At 50.7% G+C, this 27,024-nt stretch overlaps 6 protein-coding genes across 6 annotated transcripts; 2 read left to right on the top strand and 4 right to left on the bottom strand.

Moving 5' to 3' along the window:
* Nucleotides 1-2: 2 nt before the first annotated feature.
* Nucleotides 3-1,365, bottom strand: PpBr36_04117 (uncharacterized protein; the record flags this gene model as incomplete). Its single annotated transcript, XM_029891282.1, has 3 exons — nt 3-53; nt 153-1,172; nt 1,327-1,365. 3 exons carry the CDS (start codon nt 1,363-1,365, stop codon nt 3-5), a joined length of 1,110 nt encoding a protein of 369 aa, XP_029749653.1.
* A 2,104-nt stretch (nt 1,366-3,469) lies between these two features.
* On the top strand, nt 3,470-4,870 carry PpBr36_04116 (uncharacterized protein; the record flags this gene model as incomplete). The annotated part of the gene is made up of 3 exons (XM_029891281.1): nt 3,470-3,661; nt 3,758-4,075; nt 4,127-4,870. The coding sequence occupies 3 exons, from the start codon at nt 3,470-3,472 to the stop codon at nt 4,868-4,870; spliced, it is 1,254 nt and encodes a 417-aa protein (XP_029749652.1).
* Nucleotides 4,871-5,851: 981 nt separating this feature from the next.
* Nucleotides 5,852-7,573, bottom strand: PpBr36_04115 (uncharacterized protein; the record flags this gene model as incomplete). The annotated part of the gene is made up of 4 exons (XM_029891280.1): nt 5,852-6,040; nt 6,128-6,290; nt 6,376-6,584; nt 6,665-7,573. The coding sequence occupies 4 exons, from the start codon at nt 7,571-7,573 to the stop codon at nt 5,852-5,854; spliced, it is 1,470 nt and encodes a 489-aa protein (XP_029749651.1).
* Nucleotides 7,574-11,272: 3,699 nt separating this feature from the next.
* On the bottom strand, nt 11,273-12,790 carry PpBr36_04114 (uncharacterized protein; the record flags this gene model as incomplete). Its single annotated transcript, XM_029891279.1, has 1 exon — nt 11,273-12,790. One exon carries the CDS (start codon nt 12,788-12,790, stop codon nt 11,273-11,275), a length of 1,518 nt encoding a protein of 505 aa, XP_029749650.1.
* Nucleotides 12,791-24,861: 12,071 nt separating this feature from the next.
* PpBr36_04113 (uncharacterized protein) lies at nt 24,862-25,928 on the top strand (the record flags this gene model as incomplete). Its single annotated transcript, XM_029891278.1, has 2 exons — nt 24,862-25,436; nt 25,547-25,928. 2 exons carry the CDS (start codon nt 24,862-24,864, stop codon nt 25,926-25,928), a joined length of 957 nt encoding a protein of 318 aa, XP_029749649.1.
* Nucleotides 25,929-26,484: 556 nt separating this feature from the next.
* On the bottom strand, nt 26,485-26,697 carry PpBr36_04112 (uncharacterized protein; the record flags this gene model as incomplete). Its single annotated transcript, XM_029891277.1, has 1 exon — nt 26,485-26,697. The coding sequence occupies one exon, from the start codon at nt 26,695-26,697 to the stop codon at nt 26,485-26,487; it is 213 nt and encodes a 70-aa protein (XP_029750112.1).
* Nucleotides 26,698-27,024: the final 327 nt, after the last annotated feature.

Below are 27,024 nucleotides of genomic sequence, written 5' to 3'. Positions count from 1 at the left end.
GTCTATAACGCTGATGCATGGTCTTTCAGATCAATAACAAACTTGCCCTCACCCTACAACAGGCATGTGGTTAGCGAAATCTGGAATTCCAAGGCGAATTGGGGTCTTGGAAAAAAATTTGAGGAAAAAAAAAAAGAGACAGCCTCGCTCACCTCGCTCCTTGAGACGTCTTGAATAATACTCTGAATGTCGCTGAGCTGGGCCCTTCTCACCTTGGGCGCTACCAACCCCCTTTTGACAAAGTCCAATGCCTCCAGCACATCAACCCTCGTTCCCGTCACGGAACCGACGATTTTGTACCCGTATGACAGGACCTCGAATGGATTGAAGCTGGTGACGGTGCCGGGGGGCGGTATGCCAACACAGACCACGGTGCCAAACGGAGCCAGCATGCCCATGGCGGCGTCGTATGCCGCGGGGGCTCCGGCCGTGACGAGAATCATGTTTGCACCAGGGCCGCCGGTGACGCGCTTGACCTCGGCCTGGGCATCGGCGCGGGTCGCGTCGACGTAGGCCTCGGCGCCCTGCCCGAGGACGTAGGCGCGCTTGGCGTCGCCGACGTCCAGCCCCACGACGCGACAGCCCATGGCGCGCGCGTAGGCGACGGCCAAGGCGCCGACGCCGCCGGCGGCTCCGGACACGACCACCCACGACCCGGCGACCGGGCCGCCGACCTTGAGCGCCCTGTAGGCGGTGACTCCGCCGCACAGGATCGGGGCGACTTGCTCGTCCGGGACGGCGTCGAGAGAAGCGGGGAGGAACTGGGCGTAGCGGGCGCGCACGACGACGTACTGGGCAAAGGTGCCGTCCAGGCTCAGGCCCGAGAAGATGCGGGCGGCGCAGCGGCTCTCGGAGGCGTACTCGGGAGGCGCGCGGCAGTAGTCGCAGATGTTGCACAGGTCGCGGAGCAGGCCGATGGCGATGCGGCGACCGATGAGAGACGAGGCGTCCCCGTCGCCGCCGATCAGGTAGACGGCGTTGGAGCCGGCGGCCACGACGCGGCCCACCCCTTCGTGGCCTAGGATGGAGGCCGGCGGACCCAAGTGGCCCTTTGCCATGGATACATCCGAGTGGCAGACCGACGTGCACGAGAGACGGACCAGGAGCTCGTTGGGGCCTGGGGTCGGGATGGGGATTCTAGACACGACGAATTTTGGTTCCGGGCCTGGGTCCTGTTTTCCATTTGCAGGATTTGCGTCAATGCAATGTCAGCTGAATGAAGGCACGAGTTTCATGCGCCATCGCTGGCGTTTTTTGTCTTTTTTTTTCTCTCTTTTTTTTTTCTCCATCTTCTTTTGTGTAAAACTATGGCGGTTCTGGAGGTACCGTTAAAATCGCGGCCGTTTGCAACTTTTGCGCAGCCATCTTGTCGAATCTCGGGGAGATGTTGGATATTAGGGCGAGTACCGCCTTCGATAGCTCAACTGTACTGTGCTTAGGAGTTGTCACGCAGAGAAGCTCTGATGAAACGGACTACACTTTTTTTTTTCCGGCTGTGTTTCTGGTTTTTCCCTGACTTGCACCCCAAGGATTGCCTGTGGTCTCTTAGTCAAGTCAAAAGATGCACACAATGAAGCTATGTTTTATACATCTACTCAAGAGAGCCAGCTACCCCTCCCGACGATCAAGGACGACGGGAATCAAACAAACGGCACTTCGCTCGGATGCCGGTTTGCCGTTTCGAGAAAAGCAAGCTGTCGATGACGTGGAGAAAGAGGAAAAACTTAGGTACCCAGTTTCGGGCCGCACCCCAGAATTGGAGGGGCCGCTCTGGCCGCATGTGGAAAAGGCTGGCATCACGGGTACGAAATGGCACCAAAGGGAAAAAAAAAGTTCTTCTAGCACCTGTCATCAACGTGGAGGTGCCGCGGTCTTGGGATTGATTCGCCAGTTTCTTTATGGTCAGTGTTTTTTGTGCAAGTGTGTGTGTGTGTGTGTGTTAGTTTGTCCAACTGCATGAGACGATTTATCTAGTCTAATGCTTTGATTTTGGCACTTGTCCGCTTTTGGCAAAAACACGAGGATACTGTATTGTGGGCACAAGACGAACAAGATGCCCACTGAACACTGACAGAGCCGACCGGCGTCGAATTCGATTTGTCGACGCCAAAAAAGAATGTTACATACAGCATCTACCGAGCCCACTCTCCAAACGCAATGAATCAGAATCAAAGGGAGGTACGCAAGCAACAAAAGCCGAGGTTCAAAGCTGCACTTAATCGGAAATTATCTTTGCGGGGTCATACAGTACTTCGCCGTACACACTGACCCTTGTGAGGGGAAGGTGGAGTGAGCTTTTGTGTGGGGGTTGCCTTGATCCACCAAAGTCAAAGTACCTCCTTTCCCCCGGACCCATGCTAGCTAGGTACCTCGTCTTGCTCTTGCTTTGACAAGGTACCGACCGGACCAGGGCTCATACTTTAGGTAAGGTAAGGTTGATACTTTACTTTAACCATGCTGCTGTGCACGTCTCAAGGCGTAATCTGAACATTTCACGCCGTCGAGAATATCATGATTGGTTTCCTGTAGGTACATTCTTTTAGATCGGACTTATTCATACTTTTTATGAAAAGTATTCTTTCCTCTGTTCTCAGTTTATTTCATTTTTATTTTTATCTTTGTTTTTTTTTCCTCCGAAATCATCTCGCTACCGTTCCCACAGCCTATCCCCCTGAATGCGGGAAAGATTGAAATCATTCTCGTGGGCTGGGCTACCAGAGATTCAAGATATTTAAATAACCAACTCATGCGCTGATCCAGTGATCAACCCCAGTCTTTTGGAAGCGAGGAAGGTGAGAATAGGAGTTCTCCACTGCATGGTGACTTTTCGAAGATCATGGCTCCTCTCGAACCAAGCGAGAAAGCCAGGAGAATAAACCGCACGTGCGTTTCCCCGCACAAAAATTAACGAGATGCTATTTACAGTACGGGACCGGCTTGCCACGGGACTTGGGTGGGAAGGGGGCTGTTCTTGTCGCCCGGTAATATGCGTACGGGGGGACTTTCGGGGCACCACCAGGCAAATCTCGCTGCAGTGAATTGCCCCTGGAACCAATTTCCCCATCTAGCCCAAGATAGAAACTGGTGGTTCTCTTCTTTACCTTCTTTGTGGGGGAACCGCCCTGCCAAGCCGTGACCAGGTGGTTTTTTCCCACCAACGACACCGCGGTCCATGCTGCTCCATTAGGCAAATGGATACAATATCGTCGCGTAACTGGTTCCAGAAAAGGGGGACAACATATCCGCTTTAGAGGTGACGACATTTCGCCAGTATTTGCAATATTACATGACAACTATGACATGACAAAAAAGCTGCATGGGTCGTATACATGAAATCGTATAAAGGCGGCATCTGGTGATGTCGTTTTTGTCGTAAAGTTCCATTGGTGCGTCAGGTCTTTGCTGTTACCTGCTGCTGCAACTTCTCTGCGCGTGTCGACCAAACACACACACACACACAGCGCCCAGCATGTTCTTCGCCGCCGCCTCCTCCCTTCTCACCCTCGGCCTGCTGCTCGCCGAGGGTGCGTTTGCCGCCCCGACCATCGAGAAGCGACAGGCCCAGCCGGGCTTCGTCAGTGTCGAAGGCGAAAAGTTCAAGCTCGACGGCAAGGACTTTTACTTTGCCGGCACCAATGCCTACTATTTCCCCTTCAGCGGCGTAAGAGATCCCTTTGGGAAGCTCTGTTCTTGACAAAACGTATATCGGCTAACAATCTGCGCCAATCTAAAACAAAACAAAAAAAAAAAAAAACAGTCCGAGACCGACGTTGAGAATGGAATGAAGCAGGCAAAGAAGGCTGGTTTGAATGTTGTCCGTACTTGGGGCTTCAACGACAAGAACCGCACCACCAACCCCAACGGCCTGCCTCAGTACAACGCGGACAGCAACCCCACGTTCCAGTACTTCAATGGCAACCAGGACTCCACCATTGACGTTACGCCCTTTGACAAGGTCGTCAATGCCGCCACCAAGACGGGCATGAAGCTCGTCGTGGCCCTGACCAACAACTGGGCCGACTACGGCGGCATGGACGTATACACTGTCAACTATGGTGGAAAGTACCACGACGATGTAGGACCCTCCCGAGATCTAGCCGGCATTCCTTAGTCCCAACTAACAAAGTCGCCCATCCCCGCGCTCCACCCGCAGTTCTATCGCGTTCCCCAGATCAAGGACGCCTTCAAGCGTTACATCCGCGCCATGGTGACGCGCTACGCCGACAGCGCAGCCATCATGGCCTGGGAGATCGCCAACGAGCCGCGCTGCGGCGCCGACTCGGTCCGCAACCTCCCCCGCGGGCCCAGCTGCACCCCGGACACGATCACGCAATGGATCGACGAGATGTCGACCTTCATCAAGTCCCTCGACAGCAAGCATCTCGTGACCTGGGGCGGCGAGGGCGGCTTCAACCAGCCGGGCAACGACGACGGCTTCTACAACGGCTACGACGGCGGCGACTTTGACCACGAGCTCTCGCTGCCCAGCGTCGACTTTGGCGTCTTCCACTCGTACCCGGACTGGTGGTCAAAGACCATCGGCTGGGTCGACCAGTGGATCCGCGACCACGCCGCCAGCGGCCGCCGCGCCGGCAAGCCCGTCGTCCACGAGGAGTACGGCTGGCTGACCGACGAGAAGAGGCGGGAGTTCCTGGGCCGCACCGCCCCCGAGCCCCGCACCGAGGTCCTCGCCAGGTGGCAGAAGATCCAGGTCGAGGAGAAGATGCCCGACATGTTTTGGCAGTTTGGCTGGAGCGGCTTCTCGTACGGCAAGAACCACGACGACGGCTTCACCATCTACCTGGAGGACGCCGAGGCCCAGCCGCTGGTCAGGGATCACGCTGCTGCCATGAACGCTCTCAACAACTGAGCGGAGTGGCTTCGGGGAGTTGGATTCGAAAAAAGTCTGAAGGGTTGAGGCCGTCTATCTACCTGCCTGTCTTTAGCTGCTTCTTGTATTATGAATACGTTAATATGTTTGCGTTGAGATCACGTCCCTGCAAGCATGACAGGCGGGCGTCACATTGGCAAAAGGCTACGTGCAGCTGTTAAGATGTCTCTGGAAAATAGCATATGCACTGGGCGTGTCTGCTCGTTGCAACAAATTGCTGGATCTGATCCGACGTTCCGTCCACGAACCGTCAATTTCATAGAACTTGTCATAATCCTCAGTAGCGTAATCCTCGGTAGCGTCTCGCAGGACCATCATATCTGCGAGATGCGATTTCCAGTACTAGATACCCTGGCGCTAAACGAGTACGGAAGTATTTTGCGTCCTATTACTTTGCGCTTTCCATTTCTTGGTTATCGTCGTCTCCTCAAATAAAGCCAAAAGTGCAGCTAGCACCTGTACATGCTTTTGCTACCGAAGTGTCATGCTTGCAGAGTGTTCAAACCCCCCAAATAGAATGTGTTGGAACTTGTACATGTAGAAATCACACCGAACCAACTCAGCCAGCCGACTTACCAGCAAGCCCAGCGGCAAGCTGTCGCCAAACTCTCTCTTTCTTGCCCCCATGTGTCGACTGCTTTCTATCTGTCCGACTTACAGAAAAAAGTCCACCTTGTGACCAGAACCATAAATGCTTGATCGGGACCTCATAGGGCGGCTGGCCCAAGTTACAAGCATGCCATAGAATTCAAATTACAAATGCCGGACGATGGGCATCAAGTGTCCACTACCTGGTCGTGGACTGGCCTTGTCTGGGGTAACACAAGGCACGACATGTATCACGACAGCATTATTCAAAGCATCATTCACGCAATTCAATGTAAGACACTCGCAAGACTCCCGTAAAAAAAAAAACACTACATGTATTGACCTTGGTGGCGTTTCCTGTCTACTGCTATTCTAGTTCCGGAATCCGGCGTAGATCTCTCCGATCAGACTGAGCTCTGGGCCAGCGCCCACCAGCATGTGGTGGTCGTTGGCCGTGACGCCAAAGTACGCGTAGCGCTCTACGCACTCGTTGGCGTCGAGCCAGGGCAGGACCTCCCGGAGGAAGGAGATCATCTCCTCCTCGGTGCCGAGTCCCTGGAACTGATTGGGGAAAAAAAAGGGAGAGAGATGGTTAGCGCCTTGTGTAAGGATGGGCGGGGAACAAGCGAGAAAGATCAAGTTGCTTACCTCGGTCAGCCAGACCTTGCGAGGATGCGCGAGCGTGCAGACCCGGTCGATCCAGTTCTTGAAGTCTTGGACGTAGGCGGCATTGTTGTACCAGTGGACGGTAACAAAGTCCACATGACAGCCTTCGTGGAGGTCGCAGTTGTAGAGGAACGTATTGAGCCAGCTATAAATATGAATTAGCCTTGGCAACAGATTTGACGGTATTGAACTCAAGTGAAAAAAGGACCCAGTTCATGGCAAGAACCTACTCGTATCCTCCATTGGTAACGGCCGGGGAGCCGATAAGAGCCCGTCCGATGAACTGCTCAAAGTAGTACTGGTGCCAGGCGATGGCGGTTCCGACATCCATGTTTGCCTGGGCGGGGTGGTCGGGCTCGTTGAAGCTGAGGACGTGGGTGGTCTTGACACCACTGAGCTGGTCACCGCCGTCGACCCATTTCCAGGCGTTGGACGAGAACTAGATCAAGTGTCTTGCGGTTAGCTATGTGAAGACAGAGAATCAAGCGTTGGCGGGGAAGAGGTCTTGTGAGTACATACCACGTTTGGAAGTTCCATCTTGATTCCCCAAAGCATTGGACCGAACTCAATCGCGTTGGTTGTCTGCCAGGTGTCCGAGTACCAGTTGTAGCCCCAGTTGATCATGGCCGAGTGACTGAAGCCGCTGATGTCCACTCCATCATTGAAGGCAAGACCTCTCTTTGCATCGACCGTTGCTGTAGCAGTGCAAACAATTTGATTGAAGAATCCGACAGCCACCATGTTTGTTAGGAGGATCAGGCCAAAGCTGGAGCCGAGCACAGTCGCCGACGTCTCTTGAACTACCACGCCCAGAAGAAGGACCTTGACAAGGAACTGCATAAAGCCCTTGGGCCAGGGAGTGGCGTAGAGCTTCATCAACTCACGTCTTTGAGGGGACTCGGTCTTTGAAGCCTCCTCCAGCTTGGCAAGGCGCTGTAGCTCTCGCTTCTTCATTGCCGACTCGTCAATGAACTTGACGAGGCTCGAGAACTGGTGCACACTCTTCGCGAGCTTCTCAAGAGCGGCCTGACGAGCCTCTGGGTCGATTGGTAGGTTAGGGATGTCCACGACCGCGCGATGGAGAGTGCCTCCATTCTCGACAATAGACAGCAGCTCAGTAGGAACCGGTGCATTGCTATGGTGCAAGACAGTTCGCGTCGCGTCGGAAGGACCTTGATTTGTTTCCTGAGCAGCGGGAGTCTCCTCGACCATGTCATCAGTTGAACCTCCCTCTTGGGCGTTCACCTGATTGTCAGACTCCTCAGTGTCTGAGACAGCCACCTTAGTTGCAGTCTTCTCTGTAGAAGAGTTCTCGGCAAGGTCTTGGCCAGACGACTGAGCGGCAGGCTCATCGACAGATGCCGTGTCACGCGCCTTAGATGAGCGCTTGGCAGCGCGCTGCTTCTTGGATTTCTTACTCGGGGCCATGGTGGGCTTGTTGTTTAGAGGTGTGATAGAATGCGAAGGTGGAAAATATTGTTTGTGCTCGAATGGTCAAGATAGCTTCGTAAAACCAAAGAGATGAGAGGAAAGTCAGGAAACAGATGCGTTCAACAAAGTCAATTATTCAGTGTAATGTTGAGAACAGGTTCGGTAAGAGATATTAGTACACGTCGGATCAAAAACGTGAAAGCAGACTGAGTTGGATATTAGATAGGAAACAGATGAGCTGTTTTTGGGAGAAAAGACGTGATCTGAGGAAAAGAAAGAAGTGAAGAACGAGAACGGTGGTGGGAAAGAAAAGTACTCGGGATTTTTGGAAAGACGAGTGGGGCAGAAATATATCTTAGATCCCGTTCACAAAAAAAAAGGAAGGAACAAAATAGATGCCAATCGGTCATGCGGGAGAGGAGGGGAATCACAAGGCTAGGGCTTGTCGAAGGCACGGAGGACGTGAGGCGTCCAGGAAGGTAGGAAGACCATGGGTGCCTCAGGCTTTGAAGCACTCTGCTCAGAGACCACTGATATACTGATGAGGAGCGAGATTTTGATTCCGGGAGAGTAGAACTGGTCCCAATTTGCCAGTATCACTTGTATTGATCTCGAGGTAGGTGCCTGAGGTCGGATCCTAGGTACCCACCTAAGCTTACCTTGACCGCTTGAAGCTGGCCCTTTCGAAAACGCCCTTTGGTCGCCTTGATGCTTTGCACCGTTGGATTCTGTTTTTATTGGCCAGGAACATGGACACGATACAGTAGTCACCATCACAAGCGCTCTCAGTCTGTCATGGCTAGATTTACAGCCAAGTGAAATTTCATCCTCACGTCAGGCCTGTCCTCGATACCAACCCACCGTGCTCAGCGTATCCATGCAGGCATGTGTCCGTTCCACTTGACTTGAGCCTTTTCCGGTCGTTGCAAGCTGCTGCAGTTGCAGTGCAAGAGATTTGCACTGTGCCCAAGTACGGTTAGTCTTTTCTTCTTGTGGCACCTTGCCTGCGAGAGCTGTGGGTTGACTCTGGAGATCCCATTTATCCATCATTGTTTGCGCCTTGGATTGTACCTCCCCTTTGTCTACCCAGCCAAGTCTTGACCGGTTCATAAGCTACAGATACCTTTGTTCTCGCGCTGTGTGTTCTCGAGGTGAGCGTGCCCTCAGAATCCAAAAGTAACGGACAAGACCATCACTACGGCGGTGATCGTGCTCCAGCTTCCAGCCGAGAACAAGCGTAGCCTGATGATTGCTTGACGTCCTAAGGATGAAAGCAACAAACAATCCCTCCAAAACGCCGTCTGAGTTTAGCTTCGTTGCTGACGGCCTCGTCTCAATATTACAGGTGGCAGGCTCTCCTTACTCATCAGCCTTCTGGAGGGCTGTGGCAGCGCCAGGACCACGATCCACGAAAGCAGCAGCCCAAGAGCCCAGCCGAGCAGTCGTATGGTCAGCAATACTCGATTTACGCATAACAAGTCTATTCCAGCCGAATCTAGAATCAAAAGACCTTTGCTCAGGATGAGCTCGTGACCGGACACCAGGAGCACAAGGAATGGTGACTCTACACAGAAAAGCCACCATGAAATCTGGCCGCGAGGCTGAATCGTGAAGTAGAACCCCCTCGCAAGAGCGAAAAGCCTAGATCTTATACTGGGTCATCCTTCGGCATTACCTTGATACCAATATCCCAACTTTTCTAATTCGCGTCTTGAGCCCTTCTGTCAGAATGCAGACTATCAGAAGCGATGGACTACTCAGGGCATGCTCTCAGGAACGAGCGGGAACAGACTCCTGAAATGCTGAGGATCGGCTTGCTTCAAGGGTGCTGCTCTGGCGAAACTTTAGCGTAGTTGACGGACAAACCGCTGGCACATGTCGCAAATCTGCATGGAAGGTCACATGGGCAATTATCAGTTCAAGATGAGCTCTGCTGAATCACTACAACTCGCTGCAGTTGGGACAGTTGAGCTAAGCAGCAATGGCTTTTGAAGAAACAGGCAAGCAACAGCTTGTTTACTATCAAGAGCACAGGGACCCTGAACGCCGTCTACATAGCACCAAGAAGGGCCCAAGGGCTACTAGTATAACATGCCATGAGCTTTGATTTAGCAGCCGCTTGCAGGATCATAGCTTGTCTTACAATATCATTCACCTAGACATCCATTTGATATCCACTCATACTTGCAATAAGTCCGGGACTTAATGCAGATGTCTAGCTTGTACAAGGTTTTTCCTGGCTCACTCGCTTACTGTTTTCTTATTATTGCCGCAGCAGAGCGCCGATGTCGTCAAGACAGATATATTCCATACTGTATAATGAGCTCTGACACCGGCCTTAGTCAAAGATACGTGTTTTATGCCACTGCAAGGGTTTTCAAAGTAACACACTCTATCAGGGCTAAGGTCTTTCTTTGGGGTACTCCTTGTCAAAGTCGATATATAGTCCAGAAAGGCTGCAGCAGCTCGTTCTTTGCTGTACTTTCCTCCTGCATCTTGATTGTATCAACGGAAGCGCAAGGACATAGCTGGGCGTAGCTAAGACTCCTAGAATTCAAAGCGGCGTCACTTTAGGGCTTTAGGTATACTCATTGATACTAGGGTATATCTCTGATTTCATGAGACTGTCACGGAACATTCCGTTGTGACGAGAGCTGTGACGACACTGACGAGGTGGTTACTTCATGTGGCACCAATGTGGCAAGCTATCAAGCCAGGGCTTCTATCGTTGGTGCAAACGTAGGAGGCACTCATAATAGAGGGCCATTCTGCGTTGAGAATGCGAGTATATCGTTGTTGAGAGATTTCTGTGCCGAATTCCGCTAGTAGCACAGGCTCAAAGCATCTAGAAAACTTTGCTGGTGTCTTGTCAATTATCGCTATGGTCCTCATTTGTCGGGGGACAGTTGAATGCTCGTAGGTGATGAACACCTTTGTTGGGTACAGCAAAGATTCTGTCATTCAGACGAGATGAGTGATCATGCTTGCTTGCTGCTGTCAAAGGTGCTGTTCTTCAGGTTGGGTATTGTTGACATTTGCATTGTTGTGGAAGCAGCGGTGCCTCGGAGCGTAACGAAAGCGGAGGGTTCGTAGCCTAGAAAAGAGAGTTGACGTCAGTCTGACAGATTCACGTGAAGAAACTCTCAAGTCTGTATAGGTGTATTTTATAGGTGTGCACTCAGATATTTGATTTGTCGGTTCGATATGTGCCGAAACACTCGTGTCTAGCATGCTTGAGAGCTCTTGGTTCCGCAATGAACTTGGTCGGGGTTATGAACGTAAATTGTAGCGGTCTTTGTCGTTTGCAGCTGGAGTAGATCATAAAAAGGGGTGGGACATGGAGGCTCCGGATAGGGAGATTTTTGTTTGTTGGCAACCATGTACAGGAACACGAGGAAACAAGCACGCAAAGCGTATCCTGATTTCTCAGGTCTCGGTCTGTTTGCAATCGTACGTTGTTTGTTTTTACTATGGCCATTTTACCCCTAAAATGCCGGTCAGACAACAAACAGACGAGTGATGCATGCGCAAGCCACGCCAAAGCCAACCGCTTTTGATAACTCCAAACGCCGCGCTTGCCATAAAGAGGCGAATGACGAGAAAAAAAAAAAAAAAAAAAAAAAAAACTAGAAAAAGGTCAGAAACTGCCCGAAAACCAATAGAAAAAAAAGAGGCGCCGTTTTCTCGCTGATCACATCATATCAGATCTCGGCTTCTCGTGAATACAGGACCCTCCAACGGTTCCGTCGTCGGCCTCAACCTCTCTTCTGTCATGTCAGGCAATTCGATAGCTTCCTCGTCCAGATTCCTCAGGTAAGCACCCTCGTCGCTCCTCAGCCGCCTTTGATGCCCAAAGCTCCTCGGACTTTCTCTTTGTTCGTTTTGTTCGCTCTGGCTGTTTTCGCCGCTGACAGAACTATCGGTCCTTTGTAGCCTTCTCGGCCTCGTCTCCACTTCGTCGTCGAACCTGAAAGCCATCGCCTCGAATGGCGTCAAAGGAAACCCTCGATCCTCCTCGTCCTGGCCTCCGACTTGTCCGTCGTGGAACTTCACCATCCGGGCGCCATCGACATTTCCGGCCGCCACGTTGATCCTCATGTTGCTGCTCCGCCCTCGGTCCGGTCCCTGCTCCTGCTCCAAATTCAACCGCTCGAGCCCCACGGCCGAAGGCACCGGTGGCGGCGTTTCCGACCTCAGCTGTGCGAGCGTCTCTTCGTACGCCTGCCTCGGCGACTTTGCCGGCGTCGTCTTTGGCGGGGACATGCCCCGAAGGTTCCGCGACGATGATCGTGCCCCGCGGCTGCCGCCGGCTCCCATCTCGAACCCAAACTCGAATCCGGCGTCGACGGTGTTGTGCTCGGTCGTCACCTCGATCAAGCGTTTCAGTATGCTGAACTCGAGCTTGAGCTTGACGCTGTACAGAAGGGCCTTGTAGCTCGTCTGCAGGTCGTACAGGTCTGCGTACTGTAGCGCCAGCAGCGGCATGTCGAGCAGGATGATCAAGATGCTGATGTAGACCAGGTGCTTCAGCACGCGCCGCCACTCGGCATAGCCGATCCGTCCCAGGGTGCGCCGTCCTTCTCCTCCAACTCCTCCGCTGCTGTTGCTGACGGTGTCGCAGCCGCTCTGCCGATGGTCCTTCTTCTCGCGCCGGAGCAGCATGGCCGTCTCGTAGATGTACAGGCTCGAGATGGTGATCTCCTGGATCGAGAAGATGGTGAGCTGCACGCGCTCAAAGATGGCGTACGGCTGCACAAAGGACTTGGGGCTCTTGCTGTTGACGCCGAATATGAGCACCGACACGCCCCCGTGGCAGATGATGGCGTCGACGATTATCATGATGAGCACGGCGCGCTGCCGGCGCCGGTCGTACATGACGAGGTGCAGCCGCGACCACAGCACGAGGCTCTGGCCTGTCACCATGCCGCACCACCCAAAGTATATTATGGCCGCCCAGACCATGCCGGCATCGTGGTACTTGCCAAAGAACTTTAGCATGAAGCCGACCGAGTATGGGATGATGCAGACGGTTGCAACGATGAATGACCAAAAGTACAGTCCCGTCCGCCGCTTGAAAGTCGTGTAGATTATGAAGAGGAGCTCGAGCACGTTGAACAGCGCCACGCTGAAGAAGACAATGACAATCTTGGCGTCCATGCCAGTGGGAGGATTTAGCGAGGTCATGCCATTGTTCTGGACGTAGTCGTAATCCATCTTTGGCGACTTCTTCTTGATCTTGTCCGGCCCCAACTCGTTCGTTTTTTAAAATTATTCTTGGCTTATGTAGCTGCACACTGCTTCTTTGCGGATCATGCCGTTGACTGCTGCTTCCATCGGCCCAGGTTCCCCCATAGAAACTGCCCGGGTCTTTGGCGACAAAGAGAGATGTAGGTCGACTGATGGTGGGAGCCGTGCTCGCGCTCACTGTTTTATTTTTTTCCTGGCTAGGTGAACTGACAGCCCTAAGCTCCAATCGAGTCAGACGTGCGGTCTAGGCAAGATAGAGTAGGCGTGGTACATGTCACCAACTAACTTTGTTAGTTGGAGGGGGCGAGAGGGACAAGCCGTTTGCGGTACTGAAAGCCGAAATTCTCAAGTCGGCTTCCTTACAAAGTTCCCGAAAAAAACGGAAATCTCGGCCGTGGCGTCAGTTCAGCTAGAGAGATGCTAAGGTAGGTTTATTATGCTCCTACATATACACCTCTTGACTACAAATGGGGAGCAGGTCAACTAGGTTCTACCCAATGTGTGCGGGCATACTACCTACAGCGTTGCATGCTGATCCCCAGCCCATATGACGGGAGTATGCTTGCTTCGTCTGCGGGGCTGAAAGAGCCTTTTCTTTTTTTTCTTTTTTTTTTTTCTTTTCTTTTTTTTTCAAGCTCAGCATGTGAAACCGCGACATGGGACGGATGACCTCTACCACAGCCTATGATGCGGATGCCGGACCCACAGGTCCAGACCACACCATGGACCGCAGGGACGAAACTCTACAACGTGGAGGGGTAATGCTAGCAGCACGACTGGACCCTCCAAGAAGGATTCCTCTGCCTTATGTGCAGAAAATATCCGTTATTTGGGTGTTGAATAGATGGCAGCCCAAGGAAGCTCCCCGCCCCACAAGAGGACATATAGGGACGGAACTGCACTTTTGAGCTCAAGTATAAAGCTTGCGCCTGAGTTGGTGTAGATTCGCGGCCCGTTCATCCTGGCTTGGGCCAAAGTTAATTGTCATCTAAACCATAGCCGGGGGGCAATGGTTGTCTCAACTGAGGATCTGCAGCAGTACAAGGCCGGTCGAGAGATTCCGGGATCGCGACGAGGAACCTTCAGGCTGAGCCGAGAAGCTGGTAATAGTCGAGCTGACCCGGAGCTTTCTCCTCAGAAGCTCGCTGTTGTCCTGGTTCTCTACCCGCAAAAAGAGTGACCTCTGATCCAAGGTTCGCTGGGCTGACGGAGGTTGCGTCTGTATGGTTGCCGCTTGCCACCATGGCATGAGCAGCCACGTGTCAATTACTCGCGTCACACTAGTGCCTCAACATCCAGCGTCCGATGGTCGCGAATGAAGAATAATCGATACATCTTGAAAATGGAGGTAATCCCAAGAGAAAATTTATAACCTCCGGTGCTAATGCTGAAGAATTGAAGAATATGCGCCATTTCTCGCGCCTAACCCCCACGTGAGCATACGCAAATACAAGGCACTATACCAAATTGGCTTTACCGACGTCATTTTGGCATATAAAGGCATTGATATTGATCCAGGTTTTTAAGAAGATCACTGACACTGTGGGCCATGCAGGAGGACACATCAAACGTCAAATTAACAGCTATTTACAATGCATTAAACAAATTAATGCCCATAGCCCTATTTATATTTAGATGCTGCTTTCAAGTTAAAAATGCGCAGTACTACCCTCTTTTTTTTACATGATCTGCCATAACTCTGTTGTTGACGACATGGGCTGTGCAAGCTATAAAAAAAAATAAAAAAAAATAAAAAAGAATCACGTTGCTCGGCGACTTACAGGGTAGGTTTGAGAAAATCTCTTACATGGTTCGACTCGGGATTCTGTCCGCAGTCACCGTAGGGCCGTCTCATCCGCCAACACACTTTAAGTGTTTCAAGACCGGTTTTGTGTGTTGACTATTGAGTTGAAAGAAATTCAAGTGCTACATCTCATGGGAAAAAAAGACTCATTGTGGTTGACTCGTTGCCTAAAAAGGTGACGTGTAGTTGGGGACGCTGACAATTGGACAGGTGATGAACAACTACAGCTTTCGGTTGCCAAAACAAAACCTCAAACGTGTGACTGCGTGGTCCCTATTCTATCCGGGGGTTTTTTTTTTTTGATTACTCGTAATAGGCAGCCTTTAAAATTAGAAAGATTTTCGTGGTCATGATGTGCGCGCAAATGGAGAGATTTGTCTGGAAACAAATAGAAATAGACGACGAAATTAACGACTGACCGACAATGCACGCCGTCGTAGAAAGTGAGAATCTCAACCCCAAAACTGAAGTAAACTGTTGCACATGGGCGCCTGTATCATGTGGAAAGCACACCTTATCCTTACCTACTACCAACCTTACGAGTCTTGAATTCGTAATGATCCTCGCCAGCAACAAATTAACGCTCCAACCTTATCAAACTTCAAGAAACAGCCGTGCCACTCATAAATCTCAAGTGACTAATTGATTTTTGGATGAGGAGCAATTTCCCATACCTTGTTTGGGTGGGAAGAGAGTGCTGTTCCACCTTGCTCTCACCAGTCATTCACCGGTGCAAACGGCGCAATCGACGCAGTAGAGACTCTGGAACGTGAATCTTTTTTTTTCTTTTTTTTTTTTTAATTCTCCCCATTGCCCAAGTTTCTTCCTGAATTGTGTCTCATTCGATTCATTGAGGACCTGGGATGCCGCAAACTGGTTATGCATTTTTCCCCAACATTAAGCTTCAACAATCTGCATTTCATACCCGACGTAAGTGCGCTGCTTGTCATGCAAAGACCTGCATCAGCTTCCTGCAGGACGAGCTTCCACGCCGCCGCGCCCGCTGATAGTGGCAAATGTGACTACAGGTTATGCGCCTCAGGGAGTCGGGGCCAGGACATCCCAGATATCAAAGCTGAGAAGCCAAGCCAAGTGAGAGACAAAGCACCGAGCTCACACACCATGGTCGGCATCACTCTTTTGTCTCTTCAGAAACCAAGGCAAGGCGGTGGAGGCGGCAAAATAACGCCGCGAGATCTGGCCCGGAGACATTGTGGCCTGCCGCTGCGCAGCCCTCGTCGCATGCGGCCGAGGAAAGAAACGACTTGCTGTCCGAGATGGCGAGCTCTTACAAGCTTGGATTCGAGCAATGCTAACGCCGCGATGTCTGAAAAGCATCTTAGTCCCCTTTCAAACTTGTAGTGAAACTTTGAAGAACTCATGACCAAACGGAGGATGGGGGGCAAGAGAGAAAGAGAGAGAGAGTAGTCCTTACACCGCCTGATTTCCCTCTTCTTTCAAATTCTTGCTGGACAACCCACGATACTTCACCAGACAGCGTTAACACAAGATCCATAGCAGAAAGGACTCAAAGCTGGGCGGAACCGAGGTTGGAACCGCATACTCCGGCATTCACATGTACGGCAGTTTCCATATCAACGACCGTTTTCGCACCTTGTACATACCATTTCGTCTAGGTTTGTTTCTTGACGACAGAGCAAAGTGATGACTGGCAGCGCGGAGGACCGGAGTGTCTTTGACGCGACGACACATGCCCGTACTAGCTACGTCACCGCCCTCATCCTTGTCCTGCGAAACTGGTCTCGTAGACTTTCAGACCAGAATCTCACCGAGGCCGCAACAGCTCCAAGCTCGACATGTTCTCTGGCAAGGTTCACAAGGGGAAAGGGTGCGCCAGCTCTGGAGGGGACGTTCTCCGTGGAATCAGTTTCAAAGGGTGATCAGCGATGAGTCCCAGTGCTTGCGGTGCCGCGAGCCAATGATCCACATTATCAGGTTCAGACTCTGATTTACCCCGATGACGATTCCCCGGCACCCAATCGCTGCGAGCGTTTAGGCAGATAAGATTGTTTAATGCTAGCATGTAACATGTATCCAACTGCCCATGGTACTAAGTTTTTCCTCGGGAAAAGATCTACCGTATAGGATCATCACCGAAGAGCTAGAGTATGGTAATAGTACTAATAGGTGTGTGGACATCATGTCCAATACGGAAGACATCTTGCGCAATATCACACCCCGTGTCGTGAGTGAAGATGATAAGGGACTGAGTCGCCTCTTGCACTTACAAAATCGATATTGTACCGCGAAAGACGCTGCCGTCTCCCTCAACACGGGGTTGGTGCGACTCCTGCAGCTCCTCCTTATGAACTACTTTTTCATGGTCAATGGCTCATGCCTCGTATCGGCATCGGGGACATGGACTTTCATCCTTCGCAACAAGCTCGCTCTCAGGGGGTTTAATCAAAGACTTGACACAGCAATGTGAGACAGAAGATCATTGCGAACCTGGGGGAGGGAGACGCACCGATCCAACATAGTGGCAGCAACCCACTGAGCTGAATATATTCCAGAATATCCGAGGACCCGTGTAAATCCTCCGACAGGCCGCGTCGATACGGTACACTACGTGACAGGGGAACCTGAATACTTGTCAGGGTAGTTGACATCTGCTTTGCTGAAAAGTCCAAAGGCGGTGCTTGTGATGATCTCAACTCCTTGGGCTAGATGGTAAGCCACAGACTCTTTGATAAGACTCATGATTGCGCCTCCATCTATTGACCAAAATTGACATTTGCTTATTTTGGTAGGCAATATCTTAGAGAAGGCAGCCTTTGGTGCGTGTCTGTCAGGCTTACTATTGCACAGACATATCAGGACGGACCGCTCTCAGTGCTAAGAGCGACCCGAGATTCGGCTCACATCTACAAGTCTTGCCGTGGACAATCATCAACGACGATTTGAACCATGTGTGACGATGTGTTCCAGTCACTCCTCCGCCTCGACGTTCAACACCTCCAGAGAGCCCTTCACAGATTGGCGGTTCTGAGAATTATCATTTCCAGCCCAGGCTGACCTGTTCATAGTAATTGTCAGCACTGGTATTGTCAAACCACTGATGTGGAATGGAAAAGCTCAGTTGCAGATATGCGGGCTTATTCGACGCAGTTAGCAATAGCAGGCTGCCTAACGCTTACCTGAGGTGAGACAAAATCTCTTCAACTTAGCGAGAGAGCATATATTGTGAGGTGTGCAGTTCCCGCTGCGACCACTGTTACAATCGCTAACCCAGGAGCAGCTCTCGTTTGAGTCGCCGAATCATCTAGATCCCTCGGACCACGCCACAGACCGTCTCCTGATGACTACGTCACCTATGTTCGACAGAAATATAAGCTTATCCCAAAGGTTTCGTCGTTCCTCTTACTCCGGTACCGGCATGCATCGACCACTAGTCCCAGCCCCCAAGAAGTGTCGGAACGCGTTCATTAACAATATCGAGCAAATTGAACTACATGCGGCCGAAATGAGCATGTTCGGTCAGCAGGTTTTCATCACCCTCATTCGGTAGAAGCAGCAGAAACACCCCATCTCCTGCGACGCGACAGAAACAGTCAAGAAGGTGCCGATGGCGAAACAATAGTGATGAGGATAACGTAGATCTTAATCCAGACGAGGCCCTTCTAATGAACACTGGCATAGTCCCTGCACCCTTCTTGGCATTCGGAGGAGCTTCTGGGAAGACGCGACGTGAGTTCTGATGAGATCCCGCCCCCAAAAAATCAAAAATGATACCTAAAAACAATGTTAGCCAAGGCACTTCCGGTCATCGGGCAGATGAAGATATCTCACATTCGGAGACGGATTTTGAAAACATCATTGACATCTCGCATAAGCTGTAGATTCAATTGACAGGAATGCATACAAAGTCAAAGCAATCAATGCAACTTCTTGTTCACCTATCTGCCTACTTGCCCACCTGATTGGAGTATTGTGTAGGCTCGACCTTTGTGGCTTGATATCCAGAACTGGCTACATGATAACGGATATCGACACCTGGCCCCTTTCATATTCCCGCTTTCGTGTCTTTCAAGACTACAAGGAATGAATACTCGAAAGCGATGCCTTCACACGTACATAGTGCATCTTCTATCACATATAAATGTTACTTTGACAAACCATTCACAATCACTTGGCAAAATGTTCAGGCTAAGAGCAGCTTGTCGCTAGCATGAGCCCACGCGGACAAAAACTATCCCAGTAGACCACAGGGTTTTCTTGGGCAAGATTGTTCAATGCAGCACGAACCGGAACAACCAAGACCTCGACGCGGAGGACATGGACGACAATGGCAGAGTAGTGTGGGCTATAGATTTTCACTTATCTCTTCTTGAAGCAATGATAGGGCCCGTGAGTCAATACATGAGCTTTACTGCAGAGATGGAGGCGAGCCCGATGAACAATATCAGGTGTCAAGGTTCGAAACGATGAAAATGTCGATCCCATGGCGATGTCGAACCCAAGGCCCAAATCAGCTTACAGCTGCCGAGGACATTCAAACAAAGAACCAAGATATGAGATGAAACCCGGGTGGTCGTCTGGGATAGGCTTTCTGGCTGTAGGACAAGGGGTTGAAACAAATCAACGGTCACCCAGCTTTATGGCATCGAATTTCAAAATAGCGGATTGCCAGACTTGCCTTTTCTTTCAACAAAACAATAGATTCGTCAGCGATTTTTCGAAGACTTTTCTCCGCCTCCTAGAACTTGGCATCATTGCTGGATAGAATTCCTCGAGCTAACCAGAAGAGCTTTATACCAAGGTTTGGGACTCATTAGGCTGGCGGACGACTGGGCGACAAAAGGCAGCAGACGAGGTCCCATGTAGTTTCCACCATAATAGGGCCAGACTATTGAAGATTGTGTGTTTCTATCCGGGGTAGGGTGTGCTGCAGTATCAGCAAACCTATGCAACGCCGTCTAAAATCCCAGGCGCAAACAAAGGAGGCAATTTCTTCTTGCTGTGCCAATGGCATTTCCCAGACACTAAAAGTTACATATACCTGCGGGATTTCTTGTGACATTTGTTATGATTTTGGGCATAAACAGCATCCGGGATGCAAGCATGTAAGTTGTCACCAGCTGTGGAAGGAGAGTTAGGTTGACATGCATAAGTAGGTTGGCGAGTGTATTACCGAATCTATGCGTTGGGTTGTCAGGTAAAAAGGCAGGATATACGAGATAGTATTTGCTTATACTTGGCACATTTTGCAAGTTTCAAGTTAGCTTACAACCGAGGAATATGAATTGCAAAGGACAATCTGCGCAACAGTAACAGTCCTTGCTTCGGGTTTGCTAGCCCTTTCAGGAGATCGTCATTTGCACCAAATGTAAAGGGAGGGCTGTCAAACTACTGTTGCTCTGGGATGCACTCATCTCCATGCATTTAGGCTTGTTGAGGTCGATTTACCCTCCACAACATGTGTAATCAATTCAGCGGATAGAAGACGTACAAGGGTTATTTCCTGATTAAATGAATACATATCAAAGTAGCAGGAATGGACCAAATGATGCCAACAAGAAAAGACGTTCGCCTTGGGCAAGCCCAATAGTTTGTAACTGTGGGGCGGCAGTCTAGAGACGTCCCCCGAAGCTGCTGTCTCTAGTCTAATGCTCCGGGGTTAATGCGCCAGCCGAAAGGGTGGGTTGGCAACCAATGCCGTCATGACGAGTAAAAGGTAGGAGTCCAGACCCACTCCACTCCTTTGGCATGTGAAGGCATATTAACGGCAATATAACCTCCCAGGTTGGAAATATATAATCAGTGAGGCTTTGAACAATCAGCATGAAGCATCTAAATACAACCGAGACCGAATAAATTGAGGCATGCAGGTTACGCTCTGGGAGGAATCGACGTGGAAGGAGCAGACATGTTGTGGCTGAGGAAGCTGTTTCGTACACCCTCTCGCAACAGTCGAGAATGTTTTCCTGTGAAGGGAAGAAATCGAGAGATCTGCGTCTGGATCTTCTTGATTGCGCATCTTACTTGATCCATTCCGTCATACATGACTTATGCTTATTCGAGCTATGGGTGTGCACAGTGGTCCAAACTGTCCATCGGAGATTTTCACCATCAAAAGAACCGCAGTGAATTGTAGTGGATGCTGTGACGATCCCATGGAGATGAGAGAGACAGGGAACGGTATGTCAAGACTGCATGTTCGGGACGATAATGGGAATCGTGAGGTTGCTCTAGAACGCAAACGGTTCACGACTGCGGTTGAAGCAGCTGATGGCGACGAGGTTTCAGTAGTTTGAGAGATGTTCTAGACATACAACTGATTAGCAGCGGTTATCAGATGCTTGTTGTAATAAAGTTTGTATTTTGGAGGCATAGCAATCTCCGAAGTCCGAGCAACCAATGGGTACGAGAGTTGGTCCAGCGTTAAGAGCCTCTTTGTACCCCGTCGACTTTCGAAGTTTATATTCACCTAATATAGTATGACGTCGCACTTCTATGCAAGCTGTTTGCGATAGCCGTGCAGTAAATGAGTAAATGAGTTTTCAACAAATGTTCCTAGGATTAGTTTTCATCCTACTTTCGTTGCTACATGGCCAAGACTTACGTGTCCCCTCTGCTGTTCAATATTTGTTCACGAGTTGCCCCAGTACGTACCCTCGTTGCGTTTAATTACCTGCCTCAGATAAGGACCTGAGTGAAGCGAAAAGTTTTATCGAAAAATGGAGGTTAGTTATACGTGTCTGCATGCTTGGCAAAGTAACGGCGAGGGCGAGTCCTCGCTAAACTAATAGCGTTGGCGAGATTGCCAAGAAATGGAATCTGACTCCTTGAGCTTGCCCATCTCACCATACTCCCCTCATGTGTGAATTTCTCTCAAATATCCGTCGAATGAGATCACAGATTTGCCAGTGGTGATCGGGATGACATGACTACCGCACGTGGGATTTGGTCGTTTCGCATTGTTCACTGGCTGGATTCTGGTTTCGAACATGGAACGAAGAAGTGTCGCCAGCGAAAAAGATGGCAAAAAATGAACATGACATGGTCAATACGATATGCTCGGACATGTGGGGGACTGTCGGGATCTCTTCTGATGTGGAGCCCCTTTGGCCGAAAAAAAAAGAAAAAAAAAAGAGGTTGCAGGAACAGAGATGGGATGACAAAAGGAGATTGACGTAACAGGGAGGCTACATAGAACTGTTTTCTGACGCGATGTAGTTCAGCAACCATGTGTTTTGGCCTTGAGTACCTGGACTAGCGGCGTTGATTAATCCTTAGGTAAGGTGTTTATGGCATGGGGCTGCTTGTTGTGGTCGAGATGCGGCTGTGTCAGCGTCTTTACAGTTCCCAGACCTCGCCGCAGTAACTCAATGAGGAAATAACACTAGCAGTAAACTAATTGCTGACTTGGGGTTCATGGCTGAGCCCGGCGAATGGAGACAGGGCAAAGTACTGGCTACTTGCACAATAAAAACATTGGACGTTGCAACGTTCTCGGCATCATCTTAGCAATTGTGTGACAAACAGCTCTGATGTAGCTGGCATGGTCTACGAATTAGATACCACTGTACAAAAGAGGCTACCAGTCAGGACGAGGCCCCCTGGTTGGCGTCACTTTGGCAACGGCTTGAAGCCGCAAAAATTGGTGGCGGCACAATCTTTACGCCACTTCTCGATCTTGATAACGAGGGCAAGGAGATGTTGTGATGCAAGCCAAACCACGATTTGAACCTTTACCTGGGGTAAGCATTATTCATTACATGTAACTTATAGCAGAATTTACAGGGCTAGACAAGACGTCATAAGTGTCATGGACATATGGTACCGACAACGAACCTTCTTTTATCTTCTTTTCCTTTTTCTTTTTTGGCTCTCTCTCTTTTTCTTTTCGGGTCCCCTTTCCCTGCAGTTGCACCAGCTGTGAGGGGCGATCGACGCCCTGCGACGCTTGATTTGCAAGGTAGGGTTTCAGAATGGCTGGGGTTTCATCCAGCCCTTGCTCGAGTGCTCGCTCATTTACCCATCGTCTGATTTTGGCACATCACGATCAAGCAGTATAGAAATTTGTTATTCACTTGCCTACAGGTACAGTAATGTCTTGCAGTAGTACAACAGTAACCTCGTCTCAATTCCGTTGGACCGACCATGATGGATGGAACTGTTCCAATTAGCTGTCCGCACCGGTTTTTATTTTCTAGTTTTTTTTTTTTTTTTTTTTTTTCTCTCTGCTCCACAAGTGTCAGCCGATCCAACCTTGTACAGTATACTTACTAATAGTTAGCCGCTCGCTCAAATGGGTTGTTTCGATCAAATCCCCAGAGTCAAAACCCAGGCGATATTGGATATCCATCGCCGAGAGCACTTGATGTCGCGGAAATTACTAGCGCGCAGTAATTAATTATCGAATTGACTGCCTCACAGTTGTGAACTGCGATTCGGGATGTGGCGTGTGCTGCAAAATGCGGACAAACCAGAACCAGCCAAACTGAGCCCAGAGTATGCAAATGCATGCAAGGTGCCAGCAAAAGCCCGGTTCGCAGGAGCTGACTGGCCAGGAACTACTGTCGCGCAAACATGCATCATGGTTCGGAAAGCGTCTTGGTTCCTGCACCAGCCCGGGCTCTTCTGACCAATCACGTAGCCGTCGCTGCACCTTGGGCCTCGTAACCCCAATCGAGCCTTTCCCGTGTTTGCTCCACAGCACGCTATTCTGGCTAATGAGGGAACAAACCCACCCTAAGACCCTCCACATCTAGGCGGGTGGGTGCTACTGTTACGTTACAAAAAGTACAACCAGGCATGATCCAAACACTGTGTGCGTCAAAATCGGACTTTGAGAGATGTCGATTAAGTACAGTAGTAATCGATTAATCCATCTTTTTAGCAGATTCATGACTTGTTGCTCCAACTGTAGACTCGCAAACTTGAATGCTTGACAGCTTGGAGACGGTTCTGTAAGCGCTACTGCTCTTAGGTCTCCTGAGACTTACCTTAGGTGTCAAGGGTTATTCTTTTTTGGGGTCGCACTCGAACCGGTTCCATCCGTCTCAGTCTGCCGCTAACAAGCCCAGGAACCAAGCCAACCCCACTACCCACAGCTGGCGGGGGCCACATCTCGTCGCAGAGCCTCTGACCGGTACAGGCCGAGAGGCCAATCATAATTGTCTTTGCCACCCTTCTCGGCTTACCACCTCAAGCCACGCGCACTTTGCGGGAAGCACTAATACTGGTTGTCTACCCCTGTGTTTGTGGGTTCCCCCCTGCTGCATCCCCTGTGTTTCTTCCCTAGTTGCTCAGGTTTCCCTCGTCTCTCGTTATAGGCTGCATGCCACAAGTCCTTGACCACAAGAAACAAAGGGAAGAAAAAAGGGTGGGAAAAAAAGGGCTATTTCGTTTTCGTGCTGTTGTTTCCTTGTTGGACAAGCCATCCTCGCTCGATTGACAGCCCTAACCGCCTCACCCTCATTATCGATGAGGACCTGAGACGCTTCTCTTGCTCCCCGCCGGTCCACCCTGCCATAAAGTCAGGTCATTGTGGTGCCAACGACTTGGCATTTCCCAGCTGTGCAATAGCACACTTTGCACCCAGGGGTACGCTGCCTGCCCAGATTGTGATCTCTCTATCTTTTGTTCCCTCGCCCTTTTGTATTGTTTCCACTCCTTGATGGATCAATAACCACCACATCCCTTGCAATGGGGCAGATCATACCCTTGGCCACTGCTACCTCTCTCGTTTAATCTCTTCCGAGCCTCCCTTGACGTCCCGACTCTGGCTTTCTGGTCTGGCCCTGCTTTGTTCGTCCTTCCCCCCCCTTTTTTTTTTAATCTTTCTGCACCAATTAATCATTTCACCGTTGGGAAACAAGTCAACCGGAGGTTTTTATCTTGTGTGCATCCATCTAATTCTTTTACCCTTCGACGGGCAGGACCCCCATTTCAATTCTTCATCCTTGACGGAAAACCCTCTTCGACTCAACATCGAGTAACGCCGCTCCTTTGTCCGCCCTGTCGCCACCATCCAGCCCGCGGCGAACGGATACGACGTAAACCGACATTCGTTTCCAAGGGCTTTTTGGATAATTCGACCCCAACCGCCGGACGGACCATTGGAGAACCGTAGGAAGGGGAATTGTTAAAAGGAATTTGGCTTCAGGACGAACATCGAATACCGGATCCGATTAATCAAACGATCTCGCCCCGGCGACGACTGCGATTTTTTGCGAACAGCTCGAGTCTTTCCAGATCCGACACCAATATGCTTTGGCAAACCGTCTTGTCGGCTTCCATGCTGGCGGCCAGGGCCTATGCCGGCTACGAGGCCATGTCGATTGACAACCTGCTGCCCCGGGACCTGGAGAGGAGAGTCGAGTACTTTGGCGAGAACCAGGACCAACCAGCGCACATCATCACCAAGAGGCAGATGGGCGGCGTCGTCACGAACGCCAACGGCACCATCAACATGACGGCATGGGACACACTGGCGAATGAGAAGTGCACGCAGGCCCTGCTTAAGCTGCCCGCAGCCACAAATCCTACCGGCGCCTGCGTCTGCTACAACCTGCCGGCCCTGAACAACGTTACCGGCACGTTCGAGGCCAACTTGAGGCTGTACCAGCTCACTGCACCGTCGGGGGAATTTGCCGGCATACCGCAGAGCAATATCATGGTCAGCCTGGCGTACCAGGGTGCGTCGGTGGCTCCGATCCAGCAGTCCTCGGCGACGCAAAAGGTCACGAAGCGCCAGGAAGGACAAAAACAAATCAGGTTGCTGCAGACATATATGTTTGCTGGCCAGATCGACAAGAACAAGATGGACCCGCAGATGAACATGTAAGGAGATGGCCCCTTTCCCCTATGGTGTTGCGACCGATTTCCCCCCCTACGGAAGCTCCACGATGATCCTTCCAGACTGGCTAAAAGCTGACAAGGGAAAAAAACAGGGCTGCGATTGAAGCGCTCGTCATGCCGGTCGTGACGCTCTCGGCCGTCAACCCGACAGGCCAGACCGTCAGCACCAATGTCTCGTCCAACGAGGCCGCCTTCGTCGCCGGCGTCTTCTCCGAGAGCACCGTCATGTCTGAGTTCGGTGTCGCCAACATGGCCGTCGACCGGTCGCTCGAGATGCTGGCCAACGGCACCATCGCTTTTGTCCTGCCGGGCGTCTCCATCATGATCTTCCCCGTCGGTTTGATCGTCACGAGCATCTGGACGGTAGGGCTCTGCGGCGCCATTGCCTTTGGCACATTTAACCGCATCGGCTTCCGTGAGCAGTTCAGGAGGCGGACACAGTACGCCGGCAAGAGCACCATGAGTCGGATATGATAGTGTGCGATTTTCAAAATCAAAAGGTTGGAATAGCGTAGATGGGGGGAAAGATGGAACAACCATTATAGACTTTTTTTTTCTGCCGGACTACTTCCCAAGGCCACATTTCGGGGATCGACAAAACCTTTGTGCAATGATCCAGGACCATAAACCACGTCTCTGCACTCCTGAGAGGAACGACAAACCGACGATGGCATCTTTCCATTCAACCGTCCCGCGAAGCGGCACCATCAAAGATGACGAGGTGAGTTGAGTCGGGATAAAACCTGACCAACTCCCCCGCGAGTTCTGTTTTTTTTTGTTCGTTTTTTTTGAGTTTTCCTATGTCTTGGGTTTGCGTGACTCGGTATCATTGGGAGCGTGTGGCATTTGTCTTTCTTTATATCTTATCCTTTATCATCTAGTCGACGATTGTCGCCTTTCCAAAAATTAACTAAAGCCAGCGCTGCTTTGTTGGGTTGTCGGCAGAGATTTGTCTTGGACGGCCATCTCTACCTGTTTTTATCTCCTACTTATCTTTTCATACACAACTTTGAAATTCATAGCTACGGTTTTACATATTTGTCGTATATAGCTTCGATTCCCTAACAGATTGATTGGATTCGTTTACCTTTATGGTGGTTATGATTAGATCGAGTTGTCGTGGCACAGTTGCCGGTGGTGGCCCTCGCCCCCACCCCGAAGCTCGTACGAATGCCGATGAATCGCCAAGCCAAAGGATCTGATTATGACACGGCACCGAAGCAAACCAAAGTTTGGCACGCATGCATAGCGTTCGCCTTTAACACAGCTGGTTCTTGAAGCCTACTTTTCGCCCGAGACACGCCTCTCATCAATTTGATAGGAAGGGAAGATTTACTGCGAGGACTAGCTTTATCCCACTCCAGCTCTCTCCCCTAAATACGTCTTTACTGGCAAATTGCACACCTGTAGAACAATGTGTGCAATTACGGTACGGTACATTATTCTGGGCCCTAAAGATGAAACCAAAGCTCTGCCATCCGCCCCGCAGAGCAAAAGCTGAATGACACGCCTCCACCCGCATAAAGTCTGGATCTTGTGTACTTATTTTGGTCAAGGTGTCATGCTAAGT

This window comes from Pyricularia pennisetigena, chromosome 6, assembly GCF_004337985.1.
Source record: "Pyricularia pennisetigena strain Br36 chromosome 6, whole genome shotgun sequence".
In the NCBI taxonomy this organism is placed as follows: Eukaryota; Fungi; Ascomycota; class Sordariomycetes; order Magnaporthales; family Pyriculariaceae; genus Pyricularia; species Pyricularia pennisetigena.
This window is presented reverse-complemented; position numbering and strand designations above follow the sequence as displayed.